General features: G+C 37.2%; 1 protein-coding gene across 24 annotated transcripts in view; it reads left to right on the forward strand.

The window, feature by feature from the left end:
- The window catches only part of PICALM (phosphatidylinositol binding clathrin assembly protein), a 98,387-nt gene extending 85,729 nt beyond the window's left edge, over positions 1-12,658 (forward strand). For 12 of the 24 annotated variants that reach the window (XM_057316769.1, XM_057316771.1, XM_057316770.1 and 9 more), the window contains one exon: positions 11,298-12,658. In XM_057316769.1, coding sequence (XP_057172752.1) covers positions 11,298-11,312 — 15 coding nt within the window. In that variant the 3' untranslated portion in view covers positions 11,313-12,658. Of the gene's footprint in view, positions 1-9,938; positions 10,042-11,297 lie in introns of those variants that run through there. The other 12 variants (XM_057316766.1, XM_057316768.1, XM_057316767.1 and 9 more) reach the window with 1 other exon arrangement.

Genomic DNA, 12,658 nt, shown 5'->3' on the forward strand with positions numbered 1-12,658 from the left:
GAACAGTGCCTAACTTGTAATAGTTTTGAACATTGTCAGACCAGTGAATCTGGTTGAAAACTTACCTATTCTATTGTGTAACTTACTTGTTCTTCATTGATCTCTCTTTTCACTTACTTATAACCATTGTGTAATAATTTATAGCCATATTTAAAATTGGTTTGATTTGTTAGCTAATAGTTACTGTAAGCTAACATACCAGATGGCTGTCACCTAAGAAAAGAAGATACCTTTAATTTTATGGTTGAATATTTTTAATAATTAAAGATTAAACTGTTTATCTTTGAAGTAGGTGAGATTTTGTTCATGCTTTAGTTTTTAATGGTTCGGAGCCAGTCCTTTGGATTAATTTTGCCCATTCAAATGCTAGTTGTAACCAGAATAATTTTTCTTAATGAATTACTTTTTGGTTCTTTCATTATTTTCCTCCCTTTTTTAATTTGTATTCAAAATTCCTTGATGACAGAGGAAACATGGTAAACAGTAATTTAACTGTAAAATGAAATCCCATCAAAATAAAATTTTTTAATCAAATCCCAGTTCTACACCTATTGCCAAAAATGTTTCCCTGCTCCTTGAAGTGCTTTTTGGGACCTGTTACTCAGCCAGGGCATAACTTGTATCTTCTGGTCTCTTGCTTACTTACTTTAAATTAAGTTAATATTTTTTTTTTAAAGATTTTATTTATTTATTTGACAGAGATAGAGACAGCCAGCGAGAGAGGGAACACAAGCAGGGGGAGTGGGAGAGGAAGAAGCAGGCTCACAGCGGAGGAGCCTGATGTGGGGCTCGATCCCATAACGCCGGGATCACGCCCTGAGCCGAAGGCAGACGCTTAACCGCTGTGCCACCCAGGCGCCCCAATATTTTTGAGAGTATCTCAGCCCTACCAGACATGTTTATCTTATGGCCAAATATTTAGTAAGGCATTCCAAACAATTGTGTTCTGTGTCCTGCATTATATCTAGGTGCTGCATTGGTGTTAGCTAATACCTTCCAGATGGCTCTTAGACTAGACTACTCTGTTCTTTAGGTTATTGTCTTTAATTTAATAGACTACACTGTAGTATTGAAATTATGCCTTCCTGTACACTCACCCTGTTCTCTCATTTTTTTGTGCTGGCTTATTCTGTATGTTTTTTGGTATTTTTATGTAACTGTTAATTGCTTAAAAAGGTGGGGATTATGTTCTTCTGTTTCATGCCCAATATTGTAGCTTTTAAGAAAAAAAACATGTTTGCATTAGTGTATCTTCTTAGATGTTTGACTACATGGAAAATACTAGATCCCTGTGGTTTTTCTTTTTATCTCTTTTCATGCTTCCTCCCAGTTTTGCTCACTGTTTGATGGGTTATCATAAGTGTGTTTATTACTTGAGGAGAATGGGCTCTCTTACTTTCTCCTCTTAATGATGTTTTATATAAATCTTACTGGTACTTAACTGGTGTTTACATTGAAATGTCCATTGCTGACCAATAGTTTATTAAATTCATTCTGTATTACATTATGCAGCTTTTCTGTTAAAAGCATGAAGACAGTTAATCTAGTTAGTTTCAGTTTTCTTTTGAAGTCACTATGATGTGAAATAATATTCTTTTAGTGGATGTTTATCAGGCAATTTAGATGTTGTTGAAGATCTTGGGGGAGTGGGTATTGTGTTAGTTATATTCTTACCACTTCCTTATATGAGAAACTTACTCTGATCCCATTTCCAATTTATTTTCCCAAAAGCAATATGAAAACCAGACTGTTACATATGGGTATTTAATTTTTTTAATAAGCTATTAAAAGTTTTATTGGTTTCTTGATTGGTATTGGTCTTTGTTTTGTTTTGTTTTAATGGAGGGTTGCCAGTTTTATTTACGGAGGATATGGCTAAAGATGCAAAATGGCTGCTGTGTTTTGTTTGTAACAGCCAATTTTAAGTAAGTCTGACTTCAGTTAAGCATCTGAAAGGAAACAATGGCTTGTTGTGAGTGCCTTTTTCCCTTCTAAATAGGGACACTGTTGGATATAGGAATAATTCGAGTCTTACAAAAAATTGCCTTTTTAATGACTTTCTTGTGTGTCAGAACTAGTGGCTCTTTGCTATTAGGCTTAGTTTCTTATTCTTTTCTTTCTTTTTTTCTCTTATTTCTTCTTCTTCTTTTTTTTTGTTTTTTAACTTTCCTGGTGTGTTAATCGTGAGTGTTGGCAGTGCCTCTTCTGTCAGCTGATCTACCCAGCTGGAGTTCTGTAAAGAAGGCCTTTTGCCTTGTCAGCAGTGCATTATGCTCATTTATCCTTTCCTCCTAGAAGAGACCTTGAGACTTTGGGAATTGGGATTTAATACCATAGGTGAGAGTGGTTCTGTAGTCCCCAGGGCACACCTGAATCAGTCAAAACAAAAATTTGAGGAGTCCCATCTGCTGACAATTAGTGTTAATAAGACAACCTATAGAATAAGGCCTTTTTTCCGGGTTTTTGCTGAGGACATTCTTTCTAAAAGGTAGAGATCTAATTTCTTGTCTTAGAACATATTCTTAAAATCTTGAATGACTAAAGTTCTACCTCCGTGATGAACATCAGTGACCATATACAGCACTGTGTGGATAGAAAATACAGGGGTGTATTGACTGTCTTAACGTTTATTAGAGAAGGCCCTTTTAAAAAATTATTTCTCTATTATCACTTTAACTTTTACCCGTATGTTAAATATAGCCATAAATTCTAGCTGAGTTGAAATTAATTGGGATAGCAGATTTTAGAGAGGAAACAAAAGCACCTGCCTTGGAGTCAGCAGATCTGCATTCGGGTGTACTGTTAGTGTCGTGGGGCTGCCCATAACAAGGTGTACCACAGACTCAATGGCTTCAAACAGATGTACTCTCTGACAGAGTTCAGGAGGCTAGAATTCTGAAAACAGAATATCCCCAGGGCCATGCTCCTTCCAGACCCTCTGGAGGAAGATCCTTTCTTCTTCCCCAGAAGGAAAGAGGTAGCCCCAGTCATTTTTTGGTTTGCAGCTCTAGCACTTCAATCTTTGCTTCTGTCACATAGCATCCTCCTGTGCCTGTCTTCATGTGGCGTTTCCCTCTCACAAAGATACCAGTCATTGTATTAGAGCCCTTTTAATGATGTCATCTCAACTTGATTACATCTGCAAAGACACTGTTTCCAAATAAGGTCACATTCATAGGTCCTGGGGATAAGGACTTCGTATTTTTGTGAGAGGGCACAATTCAACAGTGTCAACTCCTCACTAACCAGGAGTTTCAGGGCAAGTTGCATGTGTAACTTGGATGAGCCTCAGTTTCCTAATCTGTAAAATGGTCATTTTACCTTGTGTACTTTATAAGTTTGCTCTAAGGATCAAATAAACGTATTTGAAATTGTGGGGCGCCTGGGTGGCGCAGTCGTTAAGCGTCTGCCTTCGGCTCAGGGCGTGATCCCGGCGTTCTGGGATCGAGCCCCACATCAGGCTTCTCTGCTAGGAGCCTGCTTCTTCCTCTCCCACTCCCCCTGCCTGTGTTCCCTCTCTCACTGGCTGTCTCTATCTCTGTCAAATAAATAAATAAAATCTTAAAAAAAAAAAAAAAAAAAAAAAAAAAAAACGTATTTGAAATTGACTTAGGAATGGGGAGTTTTTTTTTTTTATTGATTATTTTTATAAGGAACTTTTTGTTCGTTTTTAGAAGAAAATTACATAAGATTGCCTATTTTCAGTGTTTATCTCTATTGCAAGTTATAATTTAATTTGTTCTAATCTGATACAGTTTATATTTCTTTCCATGCATTATAAATAATCTTGATTGTAAATAATTCATACTTCATTATTTTGAAACCTTAATTGTAACTCTCATCTGACAACATCAGAAATACATGGACACAGGCCCCGGTGGTGACAGGGCAGCCCTGCTGAGCATGGTCTGCTTTAGGGCGTGATTCATCCACGTGCACAGTAGGCTGTGGACCCTGTTCACAGGAACCAAGCCATATTATTCTTCAGGACTGTATGTATCAGCAGCACTTTAATTGGCTCAACCTTTGTGGAATGTAGTGTTACCCAGAAGTATAAAATTTTAGTTTATAATAATTAAAGTATTTATTTGGACCAAATAAATAAGCTCTTCTGTTTTGTGGGGAGGGATAAACCTTTTTTGAAATGTCTAAGTCTAAAATTCTCTCCTTAGACATTTTTAGTGGAAATTCAATATCTAAATCAGGTAGAAGCAGGTAGCCTAAAGCTCTCAGGGAACACAGTTGTTGTTTTTTGTTTTTTTTTCCTGGAGTGCCTTATTTCCAGTAAATGGCAAATAAGGGGTGTATTATAGGCACTACTTTGTCTTGTAGTAACAATTGACGTAAACCTTAGCTTTTCATTTTCTTTGGTTTGGGGGAGTAAGAAGTTGATTTCTAGTAGGAATCAGCAGTTTAAGGGACTTTAAAAGGACTTCTCTTATCCTTGGAAGCACTTCTGATATACAGAAGATGTTTATTTTTAGCTATGTCAGTTAATACTTTTTCCCATCAGTTTAAGAAATCTTGTGATCTGTTTCCCTCTCTCCAGTTTGGTTTTAACTGTCAGTTTAGGTTGCCATAATTCTAATGAGATGACTTTAGATGTCATTTTGGAATAACTTACAGCTTCTGTGTTAACAGATTTTAAGTTATTATAGACTCTAGCAGTAGTTTGATGCCGCTAAGATAACTAATGCTTTGAGGGTGACAGGAGTAATGTTGGCATAACTTTGTGATATGACTAATGGACAGAACCCAACATGGGGTTACGTTAAACACAAACCCAAGAAGCAGCTGTTAGATGCACTAGACTAAACCTACAGGGCAGGACCTCTACCTTATACAGTTGAGAAATCCTCTCTTTTAGCCACACTTCACAGAGACAGCTGAGGAATAGCATTATTTTTTTAAAGATTTTATTTATTTGAGAGAGAGAGAGTGCATGAGACGGGGGAGGGTCGGAGGGAGAAGCAGATGCCCTGCTGAGTGGAGAGCCCGATGCGGGGGCTGGATCCTGGGACTCAGGGATTTCATGACCTGAACCGAAGGCAGACAGATGGTCAACTAACTGAGCCACCTAGGTGCCCCATAGCATTGTCTTTAATAATGTTACACTGTGTGTGTCCCTATGCAACTGGATCCAGTTGTGCCACTAGTGTCCTGGCCATGTTCCAAGCATTATCCAAAAACAGCTTCCTGTTTTGATATTCTGTAATTCTGTGTTCAGTTTATAACTAATGTTTTTGTCTCTCAAGTGTTTTGATTGCACAGCATTATCAGGAAAATATTTTTTAAGCATGTACCCTTGTATATACAGCTAATGTATATTTAAAATTATATATTCCTACAACAATATATTAGGTACATTTTAAAACAAAAATAGAAGTGTTAAATAGGTAGAAATTAAGAGAGAAGCTCTAGTATTTTCTTCTAATGTCCTACTTTGGAGATCATTTTTATTTTTATACAGAGCTTATGTTATCACCAAACGGCTCTTTAATTTAACATGTTCTAGAGTGCTTACTATGTGTAAGTCATTGCTAGTTTCTGAACAAGAGACAGGTAAAATATGTTTCCTACATCTGAGGAGCCTAAGGGTGAGTGTAATATGGACATACAAGTGACTGGTTGATGGCAGAATAATGAACCATTATAAAAGAAACAGTGTTGAGAACACAGTGGAGAGCAAGAGCTACACGGATTCAATGACATTTGAGCTGGGCCTCTTACATAAGAATAGATGAGCTTTTTTTTTTTTTTTTTTTTTTTTAAGATTTTATTTATTTATTCGACAGAGATAGAGACAGCCAGCGAGAGAGGGAACACAAGCAGGGGGAGTGGGAGAGGAAGAAGCAGGCTCATAGCGGAGGAGCCTGATGTGGGGCTCGATCCCATAACGCCGGGATCACGCCCTGAGCCGAAGGCAGACGCTTAACTGCTGTGCCACCCAGGCGCCCCAAGAATAGATGAGCTTTTGATTGTAGGTGATGGGGAAGTTTGAATTAGTATTTGAGCTACTAATATATGCCAGGCAATGTACTGGATGCTTTATGTATATTTTCATTTAATCCTCAAGACAGTCTTAGAGGGAAATAGGAATATTGGGTCCAGATAGTCTAAGCCCCATTTATAGAAGAGCCAGGATTAGATTCAGTACCATCTTTCTATAAAACTCAGCTCTGTCATCACAGACAAAGGAAGTATACCCATTTTTCTCTTAAGATGTTGACCTTGCTTCTCTAACAAAGACAAAGTGAGTCTGTACAGCATTGCTATTTGCTATCGAGGCTTTTGGGTGACTGCAAAATTCAAATGGAAAGAAAAGATGTGGCAAAGTTGCTTCTTCTCCAAGAATTTTAAGCACAGCCAGTGATATGTCAGAAGTTTATCCTTAAATATCCAATTCTTTATTCTCCTGTGAGCTTTCAGTTGTACTAGTCTCACTTTGAGACTGCTGTTATTTTCTTGTTCTGACCTGAAATTTTCTCTTTGGTGTTGAACAGGAGTCTAATGAAGGAGGAACCATTTTTGTTTTATGACTTTTTGTGTAGTAATAGAATTCTTTGTTTAAAATCTCTTTTAAGTATGTCTGACTTTTATTAAAGTTAACTTATGATTTCTGTATTCTATCTTTATTATACTAAACACATGCTACAACCAAAAAAAATCTTTGCTTTTGAAGCAAAGATTTTTGGTAACATTAGAATTTTTTCCCCCATTTCAACGTTATTTTATTTTATTTTTTTAAGATTTTATTTATTTATTTGACAGAGACAGAGACAGCCAGCGAGAGAGGGAACACAAGCAGGGGGAGTGGGAGAGGAAGAAGCAGGCTCATAGCAGAGGAGCCTGATGTGGGGCTCGATCCCATAACGCCGGGATCACGCCCTGAGCCGAAGGCAGACACTTAACCGCTGTGACACCCAGGCGCCCCTCAACGTTATTTTTTAAAGGTTGATTAGAGTGGAAGGAAAGGGTGGAGGAATTTCAGCTAAGAGTTACCATCATTAGTTACTTGTAAATCTTAGTATTTCTATTTAAATGCTGCTCTTCTTTCACTGTTTCTCAATATTTTATTTTCTTATAAAATGAGAGAGGAAGACTATGTCTGTATTAGACTTACAGTAAGAGTGACTACTCTTTAAAAAGCATATTCAGTTGTGGTATAGGTCAGTTTAGTTTGAACAATAGCTGTGCTAATTTTTTTAGCTCTGTGGGAATTGGTATGGAGAATATTTAAAATAAATGGGTAAAAGGCCATGTTCTATTTTGTTTTTAAAATCTTAATTTATTTATTTATGGCAGGGGGAGAGTTTGAGCAGGGGGAGGGGCGGGGTGAGCAAGAGAATCCTCAGCAGACTCTGCACTGAGCAGGGGGCTTGATCCCATGACACTGAGATCTTGACCTGAGCCGAAATCAAGAGTCCAACGCTCAACCAACTGAGCCACACAAGTGCCCCTGAACTTTTTTTTATTTTTAAATAGGCTCTGTGCTCAGTGTGGAGCCTTACACGGGGCTTGAACGCACCACCCTGACATCAAGACCTGAGTGGAGATCAAGAATCAGACACTTAACTAACTTGCGCACCCCACTCTCACCCCATGTTTTGGGTTTTTTTGTGATGGCATATTTGTAATAACATTTTTTTTGTTGTTAAGAGAGCACACATTCCTAGTACTAGCAGCCCTACTTAGTCTCTGATTTACTCATAGAATGATAATTAAAGGAGGGTCAGCTCTTTTACTTATAGGTGACTTTTCAGATTCTTCCAGTCCCGCTGCTTCTCACCCACCAGGATCCTGTTGCCCCTTCATGCTCTTTTCTTCCTGCTTTCCTTGAACAGAAATTGGGCTATTGCAGCATATTTCCTTTTCTTTTTCCTTATTTACTCTCAGAGCTGGCTACTCTGTCACCAGTGCATGGTGTGCCTGCACTTTGGTGCAGGTGCCGGGAAGAGGTGGGCACAAGTGGTCCAGGGCAGCTTCATGGCCCTGCCTTTAGCACTCTGTGATCAGCCAAACCAGTCTGGGCCATTGTTTCATGTGCTTGAGATAAGTATTGATGATATGGAACTTACTATAGTGGTATTAGGTCTTGTTTTCTTATGTTTTGATTTGGCTACGTATTTATAAATGTAAGATACAGGTGTGTGGATTTTACCAATTTAAGAGACATTAGAATTATTAGTTGGGAACTGGCACTTTTTTCTTCCCAAGGAAATTGATCCTCTTTAACATTATTTGTAAGCCTGTAGGACTTCTCTCTAGCAGTATGCTCACACATTGGGAAGAATAGAAGTGTTCCCTTTGACCATATGCTTCGTGCATTTTCCTCTGGGACTGTTGGGTCTTCAGACTGCTATCCTCATGAAAACATGTGACTTAAGACATTTTAGTGTGGGGCTCTCGTAGGAGACTTGAGATTTTGGATGCAGTCTATCCACAGTAAGGAATTTTTGGTGTTTTTGTTTGAACTTCAACTGAGAAGATCTACTTTGGAGAGAAATGCAGTTAATCTTAGACTCCCTCCAGCTCAGTGACTGGTGATCACTTTACCTAAAATCATTCTGCTTCTGAATGGTCATCCATGGTTGGTCTGAAGTGGGGAGGAGGAGACGTCTTCCAATTATGTTGCACCTTAATTTGTCTCTACCTGGCTGTTATTTCAATTCCCAAACCCAGAGTGCTGCTCCGTCCTCCCATTTGTAGCTGCCTGTGTAAGTTCATCATCCTTTCCATTGTCTCTTCCCGTTGTCTTTGAATATTTATTTCTGAGAACAAGGTATGGATTAGGAAAATATCTCAACCACTAAAATAACTGAAGATGATTTTGCAGACCTTTAAATTTCTTTTGGCATCCACAACAACAAATTGCATATACTTGTGATGTAATTTTTGCTGAAAGTCATTGGCTATTCATTCTCTGTAGTGCTTTTCTTAAATCAGAAGGTAGAAATGAAATCACTTTGAACCAGCAAAGATAGATGTTGAGGCTTGAAATCCGTTATAGGATTTGAATGTTGGAAATATGAATTGAAACTATTCCTACTTAGTCAACTTCGATTTAATACTCAACTGAACATCCCTAAAAGGACAGCTCTCATTTCATAATGCTTGCATGCCTCTGTGCTTGCATGCCTCTGCAATCTTATGCAGGGGGGAGGGGAAAAAATTAAAAATTTGTTCCAAACTAAAAGGACTTGTGTTTGGTTTGAAATAGTCAGAGTAGGTTTGGTGAAGGAGCTACACATATGAAAATGAACATAGTTATTCTTCAGGAGCTGTCTGTCTTTGAGGGAATACTAACGATATGTTAAATTGAGTTTAACAAACTGTCTATTTGCCTCTCTGTATATTCAAATTAAATGATAGCTAATTCCAAGAATCAAGCAAATGTAATCAAGTAGAAAACAGAATCAATGATTTTAAGTATTCCCTATTTTCAGGGCAGTATGTGGGCAGTTAGACTAGGTGACGGAAGGAAAAAATATTACAGATAGATTTATTGGGTCTGGACTGAGGTCAGAGTTTGCACAGCTTTTGACAAATAGCCTGGACACAGGAAGCCATCTTTCCTCAATTAAAAAGAAAAAAAATCACAATTATACACTTTCTTCCCCTCTTCCCCCCACCCACAATAGAAGTCTTAACTGTGGGTCAGCTTTTATCAACCTTTTTGAGTAAAAGACTCCATTCCTTTGGAATTTCAGAAACAAGAATTTGTTTTCTGAAAAACACATGCCATTGGATACCCTTTAACTTGACATGTGATTGAAACTTTTGTTTTAATAATTCCATTTTCTACAAAGGCTGCCTTTATATTTTATTAAAGATGACAAAACAAAAACCACTTCTTCTTTCATTACATTTTCCGCTTTCATGTTCTGTCATTCAGAGATCTTTTTTTCTTTCCCTCTCTCTGTCTTCTTTTCCCCCAGCTCTCGGCAGCATCCAGCCCCTCCAGTCACAGTCCTCACAGAGCTTCAGGAAAGGACCCTTTTGCAGAGCTCTCTTTGGAGGAATTCTTATAAATCACTTTAGGTATTGCTGCTTGTTGGGTGAGATGGAGACTTAACTACTTTAAAGGTTTATCAAATATTAAACACAGTTCACTCTTCTCCTTTGTTTCTTTAAAGGACTCTAGGTTCTCGCTCTTTCCTCCTCTTCTGTTCTTTAGGTGAAGACTAATAATAGATCAAAATAGGACATAGGACAAACAACTTTTGGAAAATACCTTTAACCTAATATAGAAGGTGTGAAATCAAAGAACCATTTCTCATGTTTACATATAAGCATCCACTGCTCACAGCAGATGGATGGGGTCAAATACCACCCTTAAAAACTGGGTGTTTTCGTCAGTCTTAAAACATGTATGGAGAAGAACACAATTCTACACGTTGGGTTAGAGCTTGATTAGGAGAATCTCTAGTTTGAATATAACGTCCGTGAACATTAGATGTGAAGAACTCATTTTAACAGTTTCTTTAAAGTGTTATATTTATGTGTGCCTTTTCATTTAAAAATAGTAACATTTTCCCCAAAACAGACTTTTTTTTTAAGTTAAGGGCAAGTGAATACTTTATGCCCTTTTTGATAGAAGGATTCTGTGTTTGATCCCCAGTGCCTCTTTTTGCTGGAAGGCAGTGAAATTTGTTCTTCTTGGTGCTCTAGCCCCTTGTGTAGGTAGAGCTTCTAGATCTTTGAGAGTTTGTACTCTTCTGATTTGACAAGTTTATTAGCACATCTACTTCAGTAATGTCTTTGGATGAACAGTTTAAGGGATACCCTGAGTGAAGTATCTGAGCAAACAGTGAGGCCCTATTGAAAACTATTCCTTTGTAGATCTTTCAGATTTTTATTTATATTAGTAAAGAAATTATTTAGTGAGCATATTACTCTTCCCTTAATTATCTCTAATTTTATGGTATCATTTTGAAATAATAAGTCAAATTGTGCTTTTTCTAAATGAGATTTTCACATGGAATATTTGTGTTCTTGGAGAGATGTTCTGAACTTGTCATTGAAAATTTGTTCCTTCATTTTCTTTCTTCTCCTGTCTCTTGGTTTTTGGTGATTAGAAATATATATTTGGAAGTCCCTCTAATTAGGCTTCAAATTTTGAGTTCTGGCACATGATGAGCTGATAATACTTAGTTTTGTAATCTGGGTTTTGATAAACATGAAGTAAACATTTCTGGGCCAGTTGAATGGTAAAAGCCACAGAGCATTTTTATTTGTGAGAAGACATCTTACAGTGCAGTGAATGAACTTACACTCTTTTTTATTTTTTTTTCCAGATACAGTTTATGTAACTAGATGGAAGAGAATGGAATTATTCCAAAAAGACAAGTGCTCAAGCAGCAAATACTTACTTCCAGCAAAATCCAAACTGCTGTCTCTTAAACTCTCTTCTTCCATTAGAATGCTACCGTAACCCAGTGAAGGCCCATGAAGGAAATTGGGACTAGTCTATAGAAGAACATATCAATACAGTTTATAAAGCCAAGAATTGCCATGATTTCAGACTAAGATCTGTCTTTTTGGTGACTAACCCTTCAGTCCTTTCAACTCTTATTAATACCCATAATCAGTAACATACCAAGAAAAGCCCTTATTTGGAAAGTGTGAAATTTGTATTTGGAAAAGCTGCCTGGAGAGAAGAGCTGTGTCCTTTACTGTAATGCAACAGGACTCTTTTGGGGGGATCAAAATCATAATTCTTAATTATGCAGTATCTTTCTTTTCTCCAGTCCTCACAGATACAGAAGCAGTAACTAAAATTAACTTTTCTTTTAAAAAAATTATATATTCAGTTTGCAGTAGACATTCCTTAAGTATTTGTATTTATTTATGATTATCAATTTACGTAACATTAATATTGTATCAGACCTCCTTATGAAAATGAGTATGGATGTACACAGTATGTTTGATTTTTATCCATAAAAGTGAATCTGATTCAGAATGCTTTTCAGCTGACATACAGAGCACTAAATACTTTAAGGCAAGTCCATAGGTCTGAATCACATAAGAATTCTCAGTCTCTATGGGATTTAGGGAAGCATTATAAATGCATTAATCCTTATAGTCAATTCTGTGCCTAGGATTTTGCAAGGGAACAGTTCACTGACTAGGAAAAGCACTACATTTTAAATTCAGCATTAGTGCATTGGGAAGGAACTTTACTGCTTTGTGCTTGGCATGTCATTATTTTCCATTTGACATTAGGGCCTTTCCAAAATGAATGTGAGGAATTGCTTTCACTTCAAGACTTTCCTTCTTTTCAGTAAAACTATAGGAGGTGTTATGGGGGGAGGGAAGGGGACAAAATCCTTGAAACTTTTTATTTGGTTCATGCCATGTTATGATCATGTACCTTTTAAATAAGGGGAAATAGTATCTTTAAAGTTAATGTCTAGCCAAGAGTTTAGTTAACGAAGAATTAAACTGCACTGTTGATCGGTGCTTTGTGTAAATACATCTTAACGTTTTGGTTGAGAGGGGCCTTAAGAAGGACAGTTCGTTGTAGGAAAGCAATTCTGTACATGAGTTTAAGCATACTTGTTGCATTGTCTCTGCAGATTCTATTTTTGTTTACAATATTAAAATGTATGTTAGCAAAAATGGGTGGATTTTCAAATAAAATGCAGCTTCCACAAAA

The sequence above is a fragment of the Ursus arctos genome, unplaced genomic scaffold, assembly GCF_023065955.2.
Source record: "Ursus arctos isolate Adak ecotype North America unplaced genomic scaffold, UrsArc2.0 scaffold_22, whole genome shotgun sequence".
In the NCBI taxonomy this organism is placed as follows: domain Eukaryota; kingdom Metazoa; phylum Chordata; class Mammalia; order Carnivora; family Ursidae; genus Ursus; species Ursus arctos.